At 37.9% G+C, this 20,712-nt stretch overlaps 1 protein-coding gene across 4 annotated transcripts in view; it reads left to right on the top strand.

The window, feature by feature from the left end:
• The window catches only part of WWC3 (WWC family member 3), a 103,836-nt gene that overhangs the window by 73,946 nt on the left and 9,178 nt on the right, over positions 1-20,712 (top strand). For 2 of the 4 annotated variants that reach the window (XM_069770419.1, XM_069770415.1), the window contains exons 10-17: positions 2,459-2,548; positions 3,688-4,262; positions 10,376-10,496; positions 11,261-11,335; positions 12,374-12,460; positions 14,860-15,052; positions 19,108-19,275; positions 19,937-20,088. In XM_069770419.1, the coding sequence (XP_069626520.1) occupies positions 2,459-2,548; positions 3,688-4,262; positions 10,376-10,496; positions 11,261-11,335; positions 12,374-12,460; positions 14,860-15,052; positions 19,108-19,275; positions 19,937-20,088 (1,461 nt within the window). The remainder of the gene's footprint in view (positions 1-2,458; positions 2,549-3,687; positions 4,263-10,375; positions 10,497-11,260; positions 11,336-12,373; positions 12,461-14,859; positions 15,053-19,107; positions 19,276-19,936; positions 20,089-20,712) is intronic. The other 2 variants (XM_069770417.1, XM_069770416.1) reach the window with 2 other exon arrangements.

The raw sequence follows: 20,712 nt of genomic DNA, 5'->3' as shown, positions 1-20,712 counted from the left end.
AGTAGTGGTAAAACCCCAGGTTTGACACTTGAGGAAGACTACATGAACCAGCTTTAAAGTGATCTGTGTAAAGGTTAATATTTACATAATTAAGACACTTTTAAAGTATTTGGAAACCATGTACAAATTTTGAGAACATCAGCTCCTTTGAAAAGGCTTACTTCGCACAGTAAATTCGGACAATAACTAGAAAATTCACAGCCAACCTGCTGTTCAGTGTTACCTATTTTGCAATTTTTGCAATATTGTTACATTGGCTTTCCAGCTTAAACTGACAGAAAAGGGAGTTCACTTTACACTGCAGTGTAGTAAGTTTTATTTGTTGTTTTTGGGCTCTCCTGTTAGGTAGTGCATACTATGTTGGCAAGAAGGCCAAGCTGTTTTTCCATGTAGCTCATGCTGTGGAAATCAGCGTTCCAATGTGATACTTGATATTTCAAATGCTAGCAAAAAGTTGAGTAGAAGTTAGAATAATATTGAAGGGCACTCTATTTTTGTATAACAAATTGGAGGAAAGCTTAACTATTAGTAGCCCTGGTTCATTTGTTTGTTTGTTTTAGGCTCAGGAATAACCAAAAACATTGCTAGTTCTGCTTGTCTATTTCCACTTTCTCCTAATCCTGAAATACAAAGAAGTTTCCTCTTTAAATAATTACCAGTTCTTTCTGTAACTGAGTTTTAAAGGCACTGAGTTAACTTAAAATCTGTGTGACAGAGGTGGGGGTTTTTTTGTTTGTTTGGGGGAGGATGTTTCTGTTTGGTTTTTGTGTTGGTTTTTGTTTTGTTTTTTTTTTTCCCAAAGATTAGCTGGCAGCCTTAGTTGGAGTCATCTCTTGCCCTTTAGCACAGGTACCTACCTTACGGCATTGATGACTGTGGAGTGTAGGTTCCTAAATTTGTTTTTTAAAGATGGTATGGATACCTCTTCTCTGCCCTGCAAGCTTTTGAGTCAGTTAAGTTTCTTGGATCCATTTGTCATCGTCTTTTGGTTCCTGCATGCAGTGTCTTTATCATGGAAGTTTGCACAGCCAAGCTGTAGCCTTCCTCATACCACTTGGTTAACCTGGTCTGGGGACCACAGAAGCGGGAGAAAAGCTTTGGCGTTGCTTATGCTTCGGTGCGATTGCGATGAAGGGAGCCTCCCCGGAGGGTGGTGGGTTGCTGGAGTGTAGCACTACAGCCCCTTGCCAGCATATGAATGGATGAAGTTGGGATGCCAAAAAGGTTGAGATTTTTTTTTTTTTTTTTTCCTGCTAACAAAGACATATTTTTTTCACATCTTAACTATCCAAAATTCATTGAAACTAATGCTGCCATTTTGTTTTATCCAGGAGGACTCCCTTTTTGTTGTTGGATTTTTTAATTTTTTTTATCCTGCCCACTAACATGTTGAATTCAAACAACTGTCTTTGCAGTTGACGAAGGTCTGAAGCACTCAAATAAGTTTAATCTGCTTTCTCCAAACTGTCTGTCAGAATCCCAATTTCCAGCCAACTTATGAATGTAGGGCTGGAGCAGTAACTTCCCTGGACATAAAAATGTACAACTCAAAACAGATTACACCCTGATTTTATTTTGAAGTTCAGTGATTGAGCTTAGAAAAACAATATACCAGAAATACTTATAATTCTAGATTCAGGAAAAGAATAAATGTGATATCAATAGATAAAACTTATTCTTTGCAGTTTTTATAATCTCAAAACACAAAATTTAAGATACCTTACAGGTGTATGAGACCGACAGCATTACAGGTACATTTCCTTTGTGTTGTGGCAGTGGTACTGAGTAATTCAGCTGCTTGTTATTAGAATGGGAAAAAAAATAAGTCGCAGCGAGAGATTTTTGTCATAGCTTAGTATTCAAAATGCTGTATCACCTGCTTAAATATAACGATATATAAATGTGCTTGAAACACCTAGAATTAGAGCTTAAAGTTGAGGTTTATGGTTACTGCTTAACAGAAGTCCTCCAAAAATTTTTCTTTTTACCTTTGAAATTTGACACTAGTTAGCTTGGATAGTAGGGCTATTTGGAATGTTTTTTTCCTGCCAAGGTGATGAAAGTCCTAGTAGTTCTCTGTATTTTACTGACACAGTCAGGTTGATGCAAGGGGAAAAAAAAAAATAAAAATCTTGTAGAGCCTGATGTTTTTACCTAGGACTTTTTCTGACTTTGCTAATTGCTGTAATGTATTTTCAACATCATGACTCTTACACTGTACCTCAATTACTTCTCTTGTCTGGGAATTCTGCTGGAGTCTTGGTTCTTGTGTTCTTGCTGGAACTACCATCGCTGCGTATGAGCTGTGTAAATTAAAACTTCTCATTAAACAGTGAAACTTCTTTTTATATTCCAAACTGCAACGCAGTAATATTTTTCTGTACTTGGAAAGCTCCTAGCACTTCTTAAGCACTACTGTAATGAAGAAAAATAGTAATATGTATCTGTTTAATTATAGGATACTGTTACAGGAAAAGAGAAATTGTTTGCTTATGCAACTAGAAGAAGCTACACGTTTAACCTCATATTTACACTCCCAGTTAAAAAGGTGAGTTAAGTAAAACCAGCAGGTTTTGAAGTTTAACTGCAGCAGAGAAGAATATTAATAGTCTATCAAGTTTGCCTTTTAATACTTGTATGTATGTGTGCCAAGTAAATTAATTTTTTACTAAATTTATACAGTTTGGTCTATGGAATGTGATGATTTGGATGGAGTTTTATAAATAGTATTAGTGATGGCTATGTGAGCTAGATTATTAAGTGTATTTGGGAATTTTGTATGTTATCTTATTTTCCAAAGATACATACTTAAAACACATTGTAATATTGTTACCGTTTTACTAATTTGATGATAACATTCTTTTAAGTTCTGTGAGGTTTTAAAATTTTGATACCTTCTGCAAAGGATGGGGTTTTGACCTCTGGTGAGATGACAAAATTTTGCCATTTAAATACAAGAATGTGCTAAGACCCACACAGAAGCCCCAAATGTTTTGCATATTCACACTGGCAGCTGCCTTTTTAGATGCAGCTCTTGGGGATTCCTCAGCTCAACACGATGTCAATGTGAAAAGCTCAGTTCCTGCTGTGTCTCACTTCATCTCTCTCCGTCACTTATATTCTTCTCTCCTTAACTGTCTGAAAGTGGCAAGAGGAACTGGAATAGGATTCATCCTAAAGTCTTTTTTATTTTATACCAGAAAAACTTGTGAGGATGAGGCTTACACAGCAGTTTGTTAGGACTTTACCAAATCCCCTCGCACTTCTTTTCTCTGGTATGTTTATGACCCATCATTAATGTAAATTCAAGATGGATCACGGTAATCTACCCTTCCTGGCTTTACATTGAGTCTACTGATCCAGATCCTGCTCTGGCCTCTTTTCTACCAAATTATGGCTGCTTACGCTTTGGAGGAAAGAGTAGGCTTGTCCTGTTGGACCGTTTGTCTTCAGGCACTTGTTCTGGATTTGGTTGTCACCTGCGCTGTTCCAGTCATGGTTGTGCTTGAGATCAGGGCGAAAGACGTGAGCTAGGCCTTAAAATGCCAAATCATCTCTCCTTGTCATTGTACTGAATACAGGCAAAATTGCTTGTGTAATCTGTATTGATGTTTTTAGGCCTGTGCTGGTGTTTCTGATTATGTTTGAAAGGGCCTTTTTTGCTTTCTCTTCCTCTGCCTGCTGTAGTCTGTCAGCTAGCACCCTCACAATGTCCTCTGGCAGCAGCAGAGGATCCCTGGCCTCCAGTCGAGGATCCTTGGCCTCCAGCAGAGGCTCCCTCAGCTCGGTCAGCTTTACGGACATCTATGGCCTTCCGCAGTACGACAAATCAGACAGCGTTACAGACTACGGGCAGCATTTACGCTTTGACATAATTCCCTTCGAGTCTCTCACAAAGGATGTGCCATACGCTGATCCCATTGGACACTCAAATTTCAATAAACAGCGGAGGTCTCTGGATACCCCACAGTCCCTGGCGTCCCTGTCATCACGGTCCTCCTTGTCATCATTGTCCCCTCCAAGCTCGCCTCTGGACACCCCATTTCTCTCTGCATCTCGAGATTCTCCCTTGGCTCAGATGTCAGAAGGTTTTGAGGAGATGGCAAGCATAGGAGCCCTGGAAATACTCAGGGCTCAGACCACAGTGTTGGGTGATGATGATACACAAGGAACGAGCTCATCTCAGACGTCCTCCTATCCTGTGGACAATGAAGGGCTGCGAGAAATGGGACCACAGCTGACTGCTGTCCAAACTGGTGGAGGTGAGTTTCTGAACGTTACTATTTTGTCACATTATCATAGAAAATGTCACGCAGACCTAAGCATACTAGCACAGTAGAGATTGTTCCTCAGTTTGACTTATTTTACTTCCATCAGTTAAAAATTACATGGTAGATGTTAGCTGTTAAAAAACCCAACCAACCAACCAAAAAAAACCTCTGAACCCGAAACTTTAGATTTAGGGCAACGAGGTGAAAGAACAGAGAAAAATCCTTGTAAATAGATCTTAAAATAGTGGTGAATTGGGTGGAAGAAAGGGAATGGAATATGGACTTTTTTTGGAGTGTAGCACATCAAGGAATAAATATTTTGGTCTTGGATTGGGAATTAGTAAAAAAAAAAAAAAAAGCATGGTTTAGTTACTTCTGAGGCCCCGAATTGTGCCATATTGCCATTATTCTGATAATTTAAAGCAACACAAACCTGGGGGAGATAGGGGAAAAAAAACCCAAACCAACTCCCCCCAAAAACCCCAAACACAAAACCAGGCACAAGGTGATGCTGCCGACAGTGCTTGAAGGTTGGCTGACTCTACGCTGAATTCGTACGTACCCCAGACCATGTTCCCATGTCCAAGTTCTGCAGTGGAGCAGAAGCCACAGCAGCGTGGTGGTCAGGAGTTCATGGTGCGCTGTGCTGAGAGTCTTCATCAGCCAAGGAGCATCTTTTGTAGGGGCTGTGCAAGAAGTTAAGATGTTGTCTCAGAACCTGTGCTCTGTGATCGCAGAGGAGTGATGTGTGCGGTTACCACGGCACATGTACTGTTGAGTTTTCTTCTCCTGCTTGACTGTGAAGTTGATGGACTTTCTTTAGCTTGCATTGGTGGAAGCTCCTGAGGCACTACAGTAGAGAAACATAAATTAGAGACATCAAAAGAGGAAACAAAACCTTTTTAAAAACCAAAAGAGATTTAAAAACCCAAGCGTACAGGCACATGAGAAATTTCCTCTCCTGTTTTAATCAATCAAATGAACTGCTGTTAAAATGAAAAAGAGTATTCCTTCATGATCATGTTTTTGTTTGTTGGTTGCTCATATTTCTAATAAAACCATACAAGTAGAGAAGGGCTTTTAGAGAATATTTTTAGTATAGAATTTAATATTAACGCTTCTAATTCCCATCCTATTTCTGTATCCAGAATTCTGTGTTGGCAGTTGCATAGAATGTTGCATTCAGAACTTAGGACATCACGAATAATGTGAAATATAACCAGAGAATGTATCATATTATCCTACCAAAATCTTAGTTGTCAAGTGATAATGAGGAGGAACATTGACAGTACCTAAGGAAACGCTTTCAGCTTTTTATTTTTAAAAAGAAAATGTCACTACTGTGCTGAAAAGCCTGTATTGCTCAAACAACATTTGAGTCTAGACTCACCTACTTTCCTTAACACAGCTAGCATTGCCAGAAGATACTGCTGCAGAATTTACATTTACTAGATGTAAACATTTCTAGTGCCCGTATTGCAGCTTTCAGACCAAAATAAACAGAATTCCAGAGACCAGCATGTAAGCCTGTGCTTAAATTAGTGCCATGAAGAGGCTTCCTGAGGCTTTCTTTAAACCTCAGATCAGACCACAGCCTGTCTTCACCCATTGTGGTAAGTGAAACTATGTTAGTAGTTCATTTATAGCTTGTACGTGTTTCCTAGAAGTGAAGGCCTGGTCTGAGGGCCTAGGGAGCAATAGGATGAGGGTCAAGTTCCTGCTTTAGTTTTCCTTTTCTCCTTCCTCTGTCACGTTTCTACATATTCACATTTCTCTGAAAACCTCTGGCAGAACATGCCTGTGCTACCTGCTGTCACTGCTGCAGTGTCCAGCTCCAGCTCCTAGGACAGGGGTTACAACTTTTCTCTGTGTACAATAGAGTGCTTCGTGTTGCTTTTTGAGGAAGAATGTATGGTTAAAAGGTAGCCAGGCTGTCTTTTTTTTTTTTTTTTTTTTTTTTTTTAATATTTTAATTTGAAAATAATTGCTTAAGGAGAATTGGTTTAACTTTTCTGATTTCTGTCTGGAGTCATGACTATGTTGAGCTCCACACTCGCAAACCCACCAGCTAGTAATGCAGTTTTCAAGTAGCAGTTGGAAGTTTCGAAATTATTTTGGTTTTGTACCCTTTTCTTGAAGAATTCGATGGAGCATCAAACTCATGTATCCCAGCTTGGGAACCCGCAGACATTGGGGGGTTTTGGTTTTCACTAAGGTACTATGCGGTGTGCTTTGCTGCTGCCACCCAATGGTCTGGTAGCATAACGCGACGCTGGAAAACCAGTAAGTCTCAGCTTGGACAAATCTTAAAGGTCTTTTGCCTGTTCCTTCACTAGACAAAACATGAGGTAATTTTTGCAAATTCTGGGGATCGGGGAGGTTAACACTGAATAAACTGCACATACTTTGCACTGACACAGCACCTGAGCAAGTTCAAGTTCTTCAGGAACTGCAGTTTTGATGTTCAGTTGCTGACGTGCTGTTTTATTGTTCTGCATCTGTCTCTGGGACATACTGTGAAATATGTTAGCATGTATGAATGGAGGGAATATGCCTGAGAGGTTAAATCCATCGTATTTATGAAGCTGGGAGTGGGAGGAAACATATTAATAAAATACTGGGCTTTAATATCCTCACTATCTCTTCCTCTCTATCCTAAAATAATATTTCAAGTGCTAAGTTTCCTTTAATGCCTAAATAATCTCTTGTTTGTAAAATACTGTCACAGATCTAAAAGATGATTTATCATTGTGTGCTTTTCATTTTGTCTTGTTTCTCATGCGGCACAACAGAAAAATTCACTGTAAGTGAACCTGAAATTACTTACTGTGCTGTTTTTGCCTGTAATTCCCAGTGTGTTTTTCTGTGTGAAGTGTTGGTTGTTTTGTTTTTTGGTTTTGGGGGGTTTTTTTGAGTTGCATGTGAAGAAACAGGAGATTTTGCTACATTTGGTTTTGTTTGTTATTGTGCTGTATCTGTTTAATCGTTATAGCATACTTAATTTTTTGCGATGTCAACTAAACAATATATTCATGGCTGTAGTTAAATTCCTGGAAAAAGTGTTCTGCGAGCTTCAGCTTTATTATATCATAGTAATGCCTGACAGCATCATGGTAGGTAAGGTCTGTTTGTGTCTCTGATTTAGTTTTTATGAGAGTGTTTGACTCCTTTATTAGTGCATTTTGAGCTGACGTGCGGTATTTGTAGTCCCCTAAGTTTGTAAAACATGCTTTAGACATATTTATGTATTTTTTAGTTAATGAAATATTGGAAACACAAATTTCCTTTGAAGTTCACTTTTTCAACTAATGACACCTGAGAACGTTCTTTTAATCAGGGCTGTCTTATGTTTCTCAAGCTTTGGCACCCAGTAGTTCTGGAAATTCACATATATAGTTCACTGATGATGTTATTTAAATAAGAAAATGAAAGGTAATTGTCTATCTTAGAAACTTCATTTTTAAACAATTCTATAGCTTCCAGCATTGGAAGGTCTGTAACCTGTCCTAAACCTTGTTCTGTTTAAATCAAAATCTGATGTTTCTTTCTTCTTGACCAATTTTTCCTGCTGACTTTTTTTTTTTTCCCTAGTCAAGGGCATGTTTTGGTGTTTGCATCTCTCCCAAATTCACTGGGGTTGTCCAGATGTTACTGAATGCTTCTGTGGCCTGCAGGCAGCGAGCAAATCATCGTCAAGTTACAGCATTGTTGTAACATGTCAGTTTTTCATGACATTATATTGGTGCTTCAGACCAATTTTTCCTTCCAGACAAATTGGGAACATGAACCTCCAAAGGAGAGAGCCTGTGAGGTCCTTCATCCGCTACATCTATACAAAGTGTTCACATAGAGGGGTGAGCCAAAGGCTTATTGAAAAAAGAAGCCATCCAGTGTAACTTGCTGAAATTAGTACAGAAATTACAGAAGCACTTTCATACAAAATTTATACACTTTTGTGAAGTTCAGCTTCTTTCCAATGATGTAAAATTATTGCAAAACTTTCATATTAAAAGGTATCTCTACAGAGTGCTAGTTTTGATTCTGCATAAATATCAGTGACAGAACTTGAGGTGGACTCACCAAATGAAAAGTTCTTTAAAAAAAAAAAAAGAAGGAAAAAACCCAAACAACCAAGGAAACAAACCCACCACTTTGTACAAGTGATATGGAGGAGAGCGTGGTTCAAATACAGTTTCTTTGCTTTCTGTGAGCTAGCTTGAACTTGGCTCTCATTTGTGGGAAGGATGACATGAGTTACAGTGCGTGGTGTGTGGTGTACACTAAGGGTGGGATGCTGTAATTGGAGGTCGGGGGGAAGGGTGGTTCTTTCTCCAGGTACAGAGACAAATGCAAATTGGGCTGTTCCTGGTCAGCAGATAAAATTCCTGCATAGCTGAAGATGACCAAATCCTTCATTGAATTCGGAGGGGAGGTTCACAGGGCTGCTTACAGATCCAAAAGGACAGAGAACTGGCTCTGCTGATATATGGGAATTTTACCTCCAAACAGGACCCTGTGATTTTTGGAACGGCTTTTGAGATTTTGTGCTGTTTGTGGCCTGATAATAGGAATGTACCTTGGGCCGGTGCAGGACTGCTGGGCTCAGTGCATCTTGTCTGCCAGTCCCACAGTGGGTTAAAGCTAACCGTAGCCAAACTCTTCTGTTGACAGCAGTGATGTGGTTGTGTTAATTTGGGGGACTTTTATCAAGCTTCAAGTCCTGATGTCCTGTCCTGGTGGTGCTTGGGTGGGAGGCAAGATGGGTCCCATGCAGGGGGGTGGCTCACTGTCCGTAGTCTGTACCTCGGCTGGGCTCTGCAGGTGGAGCTCAAGCCATGGGCTGGCATTCCGTTGAAGGAAACTTACTGATTAGGTACCAGTATTTTCTTTTTGATGCCTTAAGATAATGCGTTACAGAGGTACTCAACAAGTTGTTACTTGGAGTAAGACACGTTTTGTCCTTAGTTGGGGGCGGTAAGCTGTAAATGTCAGCTGGTGCTTGTCTCCCATGCGATGTGCACAATGCTACTGTCATTCCAAATGCTGTCTGCTGAAACTGTGAATGCTTCCATGCTGTCTTAAGTTTCTGAGCATGAGTAGAAGCAAATAAGATGCTTTCCCCACTTTTGAAGTGGCATCTCTTTGCCATTGCTTTTCTGCTTAGAGGACAAGCGTTGAGCCTTAAGCAAAAGAGAGGAAAGTTGGTAGAAGTTCTTTACTGCAGTGAAGAAGTCTGTTTAATGGTTCTCTCTAGGACTTGAAAGAAAGCAACCTCAAGTTAGCTATCATTGAAGTGTTGAAACCTTACCTATGAAATTCTTGAGCATCACCGCTTGTGCATGTACTTTAAAGGATTGGTAGCTGCTGTACCCACTTGCCTGTGCAAAACCTGATGTATAACATCATTTTTGTTGATACACTTAAAACAGGAAACTGATTGCTGAGTCGCTATTTATGGTGTTGCTGGTGACTCGGGGAAGGATGGAAGAGGGGATTGAATATTGCTTCCTCCTCCCCCAGTCAGCTTTCAAAGTCATTCACCAAAAATTTGAAAAAACAGTGATCTGAGTGAGTTGGAAAGCACTGGTTCTTTTTGATAATGCCTCTCAGACTGTAAATAAAAGCTGCTATTATGCGGTGGTATAAACAGTATGCTTTGAGACTTCATATTAGGAAACAAATGAGAACAAAACCTCACATTGTGTTTTCTGATAACTTCTTAAAAGAATTAGTCTCTGTGTTTGTTTTCAACCTATTGTATATTCAGTAGGTAAATCTTAAAAGTTTAGGATATCATGTGTACCTATGTTGAATTAATGTAGGTCTTCCTCCAGGAGGGGTTATTCTACCAGAAAAGCATTTAATAACAATGCAATTTGTTTATACTTAGTCTTGTTGGAGAGAAGTTAGCCACAAATTTCCTTCCTTAATTCTACCACAGAAAATCTCCGGTCAGTTGTATTCGAGGTTTTTAACTTAGGTGAAAAAGCAATGAACTGTGTTTGTGCCATTTTGCTGCTAGTTTTGATAAATTAAATGTTCTTGTTTAGTTTTTAAGAGATTGCCTTGAGCTGATGTTGTCTTCACTTTTTTCTCCATGACAGCTGTAACTCTGCGAGGAGACAGTGGTAGAAGATCGGAGAGGAGAGCCAGGCGAGTTTCAGCATGTCTCTCAGATCATTCACTGGCTAGTGACAGTGGCGTGTTTGAAGCTTTAAGCAAAAGGTCAGGTGTATAAATGCATAGTAAGCTGGAAATATTCCTGTTCTTCCACACAGTCCAAAATAATTCATTGTAAATTTCTGAATATGCTTTCAAAATAGCTAATTCTTAGTAACATAAAAATATTAGGTTGCATGTTTTAAAGGAAAGAAGCTTTTTACGTGCAGTTCCACTGTCATCTTCACAAGTGCCAACTCATTTTGCTTTATTGTCTCTTAAAATACCGTATATTTCTCCCTTGAAAGATAGTTTCCTCAGCTTATTAGTCATAAATCAATAATTTTATTTTAACCATCTATAACAAAACAAAATTATACAGTGTGACTTACAATTCTGAGCAGCACGTGATAGAAGTATAACTGCAAGGGAGAAATACATGCACTGCTGAAAATCGAAAAATGTACAGGTTGACCAAGTGATCGAAGGGTGGATAAAGACGTGTTACTTTATACAATTATTTAACACAATAAACAATAACTGGGAAGAAGATAAGGTTTTGAGGATACTAAAGAGAAACGGAAGACTGAATAAATATTAAAATAACCTAAATATCTTGAAAGAGGTATTCTAAAACCTCAATTTTTAAAATTGTGAATTACTACTTCTGTATGTTTTAAAATAGATATCTCAGTTCTTTCTATATTACCAGTCCCTCCTGTATTACCAAACAATTGCTTATATCCACAAATCACAAAATAAATGTTCATTTCATTATGTTGTAACAGCTTAGGTCAGTATGTAGTTTACAGTACTTTCTGTTCCTGCAGGAATGAAGATCTGGAAGAGTCTGTTTATAGTGATGCTGCCAGTAATGAAGAACCGCAAATACATGTTGGATTTCTGTGAGTAGTTACTTCTCTTTCTCCCTGTCAACTCAGCAGGAACTGCTCACTACTTTTCTTGGTTTTTAACTTTTTAATAAACTGAACTTGCAGTGGATAGTTTTAAGAAGTTTCTGAACTGACAGCCAAAGTTCAGTGGACGTACAGATTAGTCAGTCATATGCCACTTTGTGTTGGGGATGTGCCTTAACCACAGTTCGTTCAGTGTCCTTTCAATGCTAGCTGATAGAATGGCCTTCATTACTTCTTTCAGTAGCATTTATTTTCATTGTCTGGGCCATTAGTGTGAGTATGGATATAGGGATGTGTCTCTGTGAGCGAGATCTTTTTGTGCCAAATAAAGGAGGATTACCAAGGAAAGTCACAGGTGAAGAGACACAAATACGGTTCCCAAATACAGCTTTGAAATCCTGTGCTTAGGGCATGCTATTGTTGGTAGCGGGAGTAGCATGAGGAAGGGCAGGCTATAGCAGTGCAAGGCAGGGTGTTGTATGACAGCCCCCCCGAATCATCCCTACCCCTTGGAAAATTAATTCCCAAGCTTGGGAGTTTTCAAATCTCAACAGGCTTGTAGTTCCATATCAGAATTCATGCTGATGTGAAAGCGTATAATTTTTTTTTGTTTCTTTTCATTAACCCATGAAAATAATGCAGACTCATTTGTCTAATGTAAATGATATGTTGTTACACATGCACGCACACACACACGTGTATTGTGTAACTGTTTAAACCAAGGAATGTATTTTAGAAAACCTATTCACCACCAAGAGTCACAGTAAGGAATGTTATTCTTTTCAAACAGAATAATGTTTAATTCTCTTAGTTCTGATAACTTTGTTACTATAGCTAATATTATTAATAATGTTCTGTTATCAGTGTGCTATCTCTAATTGCTTTTGATTCAAATTGATTTGTGTAAGAGATTTGCTTAACAGCAAAATTTACTTTTACATTCCTTAAATCTTTCTAGTCTTTCATCTCTATCTCTTAAGCAAAGTATTGATGCTTGGTGACTAACACATGAAATTTATTTTCCAGGCATGACAGTGGAAGCGAATGTCTGTTAGTCCACGTATTACAGCTGAAGAACTTTAGTAGTCTAGTTGTTAAAGAAAACTGCAAAATGTAAGCTTAAATTCCACCCAAAACCTGATCATTGCTTGTTTTGTGCCACAGTCGTAAATACCATAGATTTGTTTGCTTTCATGCAAAATTAAGCCATTTATGGAGAAGATGGTGTGTCTTAGTTTACATGAGGAAAGGGTTAATTTTATGGACACAAACTGTCCCTTTTATAGAACCTCTGTCATAATGGTCAGGTAACAAGCGTAGTCTCTAATGACCCATGTTCTTCCATGTTTATTATGCACAAGAAAATTTGTTCAAAAACATTGAAGTCATGCTTCCATCATCCCATGCCTTCTGGCCAAAAAGCTGTCTACATTATTTGCAGTATTTGAGAAATATTATTTCCTGTACAACTTCTCTACAGCTTATCTGTGATGCATCCCAGAATAAGCTTAGTGTAATTTTCTCAAATTCCTACGCAGCATCTATATTAATCAGTAAAAGAGATACCTTGCCCTTTATCTTAAACAAACGAACAAACAAAACAAAACAAATAAAACTCCCAAACCAACACAGAAACAGCAACAACAAACCCAACCAGGACATCTGCAGACTTTTGTGGCCATTATAGCTCTCCTTGAATATCTGTGAAACACCTTCCCAAGACAAATACTAGCTGAGAATCAGTACAAACAATTGAATTTTTTAACCTCTGGCAGCCTGTGCTACTTTTTCAAATTCAATATCACATTATGTAGAACATTGCTTAGTTAATTCTAGTAAATGTTCTTTAAATAATGACAATGTTGCCATAAAACACTGTTTTATCTAGTGATATGTATCTTAAACACATTTTAAAGAAATTTGACGTGAAAATTGTTGATCTCTATCTCTGGGAGAGGTTGTTTGAAAACTGTGGAAAATGGAAGTGTGATAACATTGTATTGTAAAATAAGTCATTCTGTGGGAGTTGTTACATAGACATACAGCTCACTGAATGAGTTGATCTTTGTTGAGAATGCTTGATCTTGTTAACCCTGCAAACCTCTAGTGGAAATTCTTTCTATAGGTCAGTGCGTTAGTGTTGGACTTTTGCTTTGTTTTCAGTGTGAGTGCAAGGAACACGCGATAGGGGAAAAAATTTGAGTATTGAGTGGTACTAAGCCATGTTGTCTTGTGATTAGAAAAAGAAATAAGCATCATTTGAACAAAGTAGAGTCACCAAAGAAAAAAAGTTACTCCAGAGGGTTTGTTGGACATTGTCATCAAGGCAATCGGGCATCTAAACGACTCTCAAAAAGGCAGTTCTGTTCCACATTCTTCTCTGTTAACTACCTGGGCTGGAATCAAGAAATTGAATGGCTGCAGGGTAAATCAAGTGGTTTGTATGGTCAAAAAAGTAGTTTATCTTACCAAAACCAGAAAAAGCTTTTAGCCAGTTTAATGAACTCCTCCGTGCATCTGTACATTCATTGAAATCAGTTGCTGGGGGCAGCGAGGGGGAGGTTACCTGCAGCAGGCAGTGAGCAGAGGAGTTGGATTGCTCCCTTTTTACGGAATGTGAAGCTGTTTACCTAACTGATGCTCCACGCTCCAGTGCTGCAGTTCCACCATAGTGAGCTCTTCCAATTGTCCTCTAACCATTTATTTTCCTGTCAGTGTCAACCCCTCCCTGGTGGTGGCATAAGAGTTACACAGTTGCGTGAAACTGTTTGCTCGCACAAGGGAAAGTATGGCAAAATATATGATATTACAAGGGCTGGACAAGCAGTTGGGACAGGAAGGATACAGAAACACTTCTCTAAGTAGCTCTGCTGCCTTCTGTCAGATTAAAATGGTTGTGGATTTTGTTTTGGCTTGGAGTCTCAAATGAGGTGGTATCAGATATTTAAATTTGTTTATTAAGATGGCAGATGGATGCAAGGATTGCAGGTTTCTTTTGCCATCCTTTTGTGCTGAGTTTCTTAAGGGGGGGAAAAAAGGTATGCTTACTGGGTGGAAGGAAGAAATGGATTAGTGACACTTATGGGGCAATTCAATTGCCTAAACATAGGCATGTGTTTCCATTTGAAATAGCATAGCATAGCACCTGGCCTCCAGCTGCTGCTGCTCAGGGGAAGGCTGTATCTGTCCCATAGATCCTGTGTCATATTTGCTAGCCCCATGTAGATGGTTTGGATACCTCAGGGCATCTCAAGTGCCACTTGGTGCCTCTGCTTAAGCACCAAGTTAAAAAAAAAAAAAATTAGTTTTAGTTAAAAAAAGATAGCATTTCCAAATTAGCTTTGCAGTTCTTCTCTGTTAAGAGTACAAAATAAATTCCTGTAACAAGGAGATCCCAGAGCAGATTCTTAATGGAGAAGTTACACTGATGTTTTTGCTTAGCTTGATTTTGAGAAATGTAAAATAGCTTTCTTTGTCTGAATTGTGTTATTTGTCTGTTTTGCTGTCCCCAGTCATGTGAGAGTTTATTTACCACCACTTGAGTCAGGCACACCAACCACTTACTGCTCTAGAGCTTTGGAATTCCAAACTCCATTAATATTTAATGAAGTTTTCCGAATCCCCGTGCATTCAAGTGTTTTGAAATTAAAATCACTGCAGCTGTATATCTGTTCAGTTGACCATCAGCAACAAGAAGAACTATTGGTAAGTGGCCATTTTTCTTAAAAGCCATGTGATGTGGGAAACTAAAGTTACTTGAGGAATAATTTTTAAGATTAAAAAGAGAAAGTGAAGACTTATTTTTCCATAAGAAGTGCTGATAGAGTTACATGTTAATGCGTCTGTTTGTTCACATACGTAAGTATAGTTCTGTTAATAAAAAAAAAGGTGGGATTTCTAAAAAGTTGAAATGTGCATTTTAGGTTACATAAAGTCTTGGGAATGATTAGCAGGGTTTGAGAATTGGAGCATTTTAAGCAGTGATGAAAGTTATCTGTGGTACAGTTTACTGTTATATTACAGAGGCATGTTGAAAATTGATATAAGGTTTACATTCATTGCTATGGAATTTAGTAAATAAGGAGTTAAGTTTTTATTTATTTAGTGCATTTCTTACAATTGTCTGCTTTGGGGAAAGTTGAAGAATCTGCCATTGCTAAATTTTGGTGCAAGAAGGAAAGCATTGTGTAAAAAAAAAAAAAAAAAAAAAAAAATTAAACTTTTCCCCAAAGACTTCATCTGACAGCTTTTAGACTACAGTGTGCTCAAGACTTCTGTTTCTGCATGGCACTGTAACATGTGCGTGATGAATCAGTATCATTAAAATACTTTCCTAATAAAAAGATAAATACAAACCCATTGTTGCTGTGTAACAGTGGGTGAAGATGACTACTATTATATCAGTCTTAACTTTGTTGCAGGATAATAGTGGTCCAAGCAGGTTTCTGTAACACCAACCTTTTACTTTAAACTGATAGAGGTATCTGATGTAGATGCATTCAAATATATGTAGCAACTGTTTAAATAGGTTACATGTGTTAACTTTGTTAACTTTAGATGTGTTAAATGTTAGCTTCATTTAGCTATTGTCAAATGTAAATATGCTGAAATAAATCTGCCTTGAGGCTGATGTCGTGGCTATGTGGAAGTGAGTGGGCTGCCATTTCAGTGAGGAGTTTGAATGGGTTAGTGAAATGTTTTTTAAGCTTATCAAAGTAGTTAAGAGGTACAGGCATCTCATTGTCATGCTGGACTATGATTAAGAGGTGTTTGAGCAAATCTGGACAAGAATGCACGTTTGTTAGTCCACCTTAAAACTAGGTAGCATCTTATATAAACAGCGGTCTTAATGTGGAGTGGAGCAAAGGTCTTGTCTGCAGTAGGAAGTTTTGTCATTTTTGCAGTACAACGTAATGAAAGAAAGCATCTCAAGAACAGGCTGGATATATTGGTGTAAAATGCTTTATACTGGTACAGCCTTCTCTGGGAAGCTAAATAGCTATTTCAGTGTAAAGCGTCTTTATATTGACACAAGTGCATCTAAGTTTAAGGCGCTTTTGTTTTAACTGCTATTACTGAATTAGCAAAAAAATGATAGGTCTTCAGGTTATGTTGGTAGGAATTTTTTCTCTTTCATAGTCTTAGTGTAGTTTTGTCAGAAATATCTTTGTCTAGTTGGTAACATACTTTAGGGTAAGTTAGCAATACTACTCAAAAAGAGAGAAACAATGCCGTGGTTTCTTAAGGTATGTGCATTGGAGTATGTATTTAGACATTATGATTGTTGCTGTCTTTTGCTGTAAATTGGAAATAAGCATTTTCTCAAATTGAGAAATCATTTGCTGCCTCTCTGTGGAATTGCTGTGATGGCTTTTATCAACAAGGCCTCTGTCTTTCAAAATCTCTTCCACTGAGATTACAGTTTTTTCCATCTATTTAATCATGCATGTATTTCTGAAGTTCTGCTTTTTTTCAATTAGATTATGCCAGTTTAATGCTTTCCTAAATGCAGAAGCCAGGCTGGAGTTTATCCTAAGTTATACAAATATTTGTACATAACAGGGAATGAAAAAAAAAGGCAATATTCTGGCAAAAATAGTTCTAAACTTCACTTACATAGAGAAGTAAATCTACTAAACTTGTGGGATGGTCTTTCCATTCCCTGAAGCTTCTCAACCTTTTACTCCTATGCCCTGCCTTGCTGAAAGATCTTTTTCTGTTTCCCTACAGCTTTCTGAAACTCTGCTTCCTTAAGTTGGCTTATTTCTCCCCTGCTGGCCTCATCAATGTTGAGATAAGGGAGTTGTTATTTTCCATGATTAGCATATATAACTCATGTTAAAATATCAGAGAAATGCAATTGCCTTTTTTGCAATTACATGGCATTTGCTGTTTCACTCCCAGTTTCTGATCTTTTACAGCCCTGATCAACGAATTATTCACCATGTCTTAATTTATTTGAATTCTTCTTGAGTGTAACATTTGTCTTTTTGCATTTCGTGTTTTTCAGAACATCCGTCCCATTTTTTAACATAATTTTAGATTCTCATCCTTTTCTCATAAATTTTACAATCCCTCTGTTTGACATCACCGAGAGATTCATAAATGCTTTCACTATTCCACCATCCAAGTTGTTAACAAATGTGTCAGAGCAGGCACGTGACAGACCGCTAGCTGACCCACCTTGGTTTCTTCATCCTTTTGAGCGAGCTCCAAATCTTGAGGTGGAGGTGCAATATTAATTAGTCCTTTCAGTACTGGTAATCATTAATTGGGTTTGATGGTGATTTTATACCCGATTAGTCATTCGCTTTGTAGTAAGAGCTGCTTCGGCATGCTTTCTTAGCTGCTTAATAAATGCAGCATGTAGGGCAGTGTCAGACATCTTAAGAGTCAACACATGTTTTTTCCAATATTGATGACAGGAAAACACCTTTACCCTCTACCTCTAAAACCAAACCCAGCATGTCTTAAACATTCTCCAGCTCTGATGCAAAAGTGTGAGTATTCAATACATGTTTCTTTTTTACACTGCAACAGAGCAAATAGGTAATTAGAAGACATCTCTGTTTTATATATAAAAGATGAGACATCTCTGTTTGTAGCCTCCTTTTACTGACATAAAACGATGTTCTCAGTAACATGTTGTATCCCGATATGACATTATTTTGTTAGTCGCAAAAACTTTCCTCCATCATCCTTTATACACCTGTTTAAACAGAGCCCCAGGGAACATTCACCTTGGAAAAACAATACAATGATTTTTTAATTATTATTATTTTCTAATTAACTGTTTCTTTACCTGCTTAAAGTTGAATGCAGTTTCTGTATACATTTCCTGCTGCCTTTACAATAAGAATCATTACATACAGCTAGTTGTTTTGTGAGAGATGAAAACAATTTTTATGTGATATTTCCAGTGATATAAATGAAAACATTCTTAGCATGTGGTCCATTAGCATGGAAATGAACAGATTGCAGAGATAGCCAGATAAAGTCAAAAGCAGTAATTAAGGGCTAGCTAATATAAAATCATCACTAGGTCCAGCTAGTGAACTGATTTAAAAAAAAAAAAAAAAGCATGGATTTGCTCAGAGCTGTTTTTCATTTAGGTCAACACCACTCAGAAATTTTTTACATGAGCACTGTCTGAAGGAGTAGAGCTACTTTAAAGTTGGGAATATTTTTAGTGGGAAGCCTCCATTAAACCTGTTTTCACCTGAATGTGGGAGAGATAACGATGACTTGGAAAGTGGAAAAATGGCTTTATGGCCCATTTGACTACCTTATGATAAAAATAGGCAGAAAAAATAAATTGCTTTACATGACATTTTTTTTTTCCCTTTCAAAGATGCCTCTGAGTACCAGAGAACAGAAGGATATCTCAGAATAATCTGTTTTCTTGTGAGAGAACTATAAAGTAATATTGTTAAAGTAATATTAATTTAAGCAAATGTAGAAATCAGATATGTAATTCAGAGTGGTTTTTAAATAAGATACTAAGAGCTGTCAGCTGTAACAATCATATCTACATCAGTCTTAGAAATTTTATTTTTCAACTTAAAAAAATGAATATCTACTCTGATCCTTCCTGGTAGTAAGCAAGAGGCAAGAAATTCGGTATCATAGACATCATAACACAACAGAACAAAACTGTCTTTTTAAGAGACCCTATAAGTAAAATACTCTTTAAATGAGAAGGTGCCTATCCTGCAGTGTATGTTTATCTTGTTGTGGTCAATGCTTTTTGTTGTTTACAGGGCATTGCTCAGATAAACCTGACTGATGCAGAGAGTTCGGGGGAGATGCAGCTTCACTGGTATACTGTTCAGATCTTCACTGGTTCAGACCCCCAGAGAGCAAAGAACAAAAACCAGTGTGAAGAAAGTATTGCCCGATCTTCTGGAAATGTAACTACAGTTAAAACAGTATGGCTTTGAAAAAGTGATTTGTTTCCTTTATTTGACCTGCTGGGTGGTTGGTTGTGATCTTATCTCGGTGCATTTTTTTTTTTGAGGTGCACAGAAGGTGATACCATAATTTAGCTCTTGTGGCAAGAGCTGGATTTTAATAGAATAATTAAAAGCTAAATCATGTCTGGACAGGTGCTTGAAATGGTACTCTGTGTATGTTTGTATGCACACTTCCAGTCCAACTAGCTAAAACTCATGAAAAATCTCTGCCACTGCACTTCAAGAGGTTGTCAAGGAAGGTTGCGCAATTTTCATTTTTGGAGATTTTTCAGCCTTTGGCTGGGCCCTGGGCAACCTGATGTGGCTATGAAGCTGTCCCTGCTTTGGGCAGGACATCAGACTAGGTGACCTCCAGAGGTCTCTTCTGACCTAACTTGCTGGATGATGTTCCACAGTGAGATAAAGTCTGCCCAATTTCTGTGAGAAGTTGCATTCACGGAACACCACGTACTTTTTGATCATTAAGATTCAGGATGGGCTTGCTTTTTTTTTTTTTTTTTTTTTTTTTAAGGGAACATAGAATGGCTATGTTTTTATTTTGTTTTCTCTGAATAATATACACTAAATACATTGTCTTGTTCAAACGGTTTTATCTGAAGTCTAGTTTACCTTCCAGGATGCAGTGACAGTCCTGTTAGCTAGGACCACTGCCCAGCTGGAAGCAGTTGAGAGAGAGTTGGCAGAAGAGAGAGTGAAACTGGAGTACACAGAGGAGGAAATCCTGGAGATGGAAAGAAAGGAAGATCAGGCAGAAGCCATATCAGAAAGGTAAAAACGGTAGTTTAAATATGTCATCGAACAACAGATTGATATGTACACTATAGGTATAATCTGAAATACAGACAGCAGGAGAAACAGCAGATCTCCTTATTCTGAGATCTGCTCCCTGTTAGTGTTATGAGTATAAAATTCTGTTATTTTGTGATGATGTGCAAACAAGAGAAAACCTTATTTGAATAGCTGGCTGAGTTGAGGACTTCAAATTTGGGGAGTGGGAAAACATTATATCAAACAGTAACTTTTCTAGGGATGCAACTGTAACGGGTTTGCAACAGCACTGTACTAAAAAAATACATACAATTTTGCAGTGACATGGAAAAATGTCAAAGAAAGGTGTGCATTGCAATGCTTATGGAGGGAACATGCAACACAGCTCTTACTATTTCATCATTAATAATACTCCTAGTTTGTTACATGAGTTGCATTGTTCTTTTTGTTATTGTTTTCTTAGTATTGTTATAAAGACCAGAACATATGCTTTAAGAAAATTAGGGAAGGTGATTTTTTTTTTTTTTTTTGGCATGAAATGTATTTGCTTGTCTGCATCTGGAGAAATGTAAGCAGCCTATGTTCTCCCTTTGCAAATTCTGTATTTTTCTTGGAGAAATAATA

The sequence above is a fragment of the Haliaeetus albicilla genome, chromosome 25 (assembly GCF_947461875.1).
Source record: "Haliaeetus albicilla chromosome 25, bHalAlb1.1, whole genome shotgun sequence".
NCBI lineage: Eukaryota > Metazoa > Chordata > Aves > Accipitriformes > Accipitridae > Haliaeetus > Haliaeetus albicilla.
Note: the sequence above shows the minus strand (reverse complement) of the source record. Positions and strands in the feature narration are given on the sequence as shown.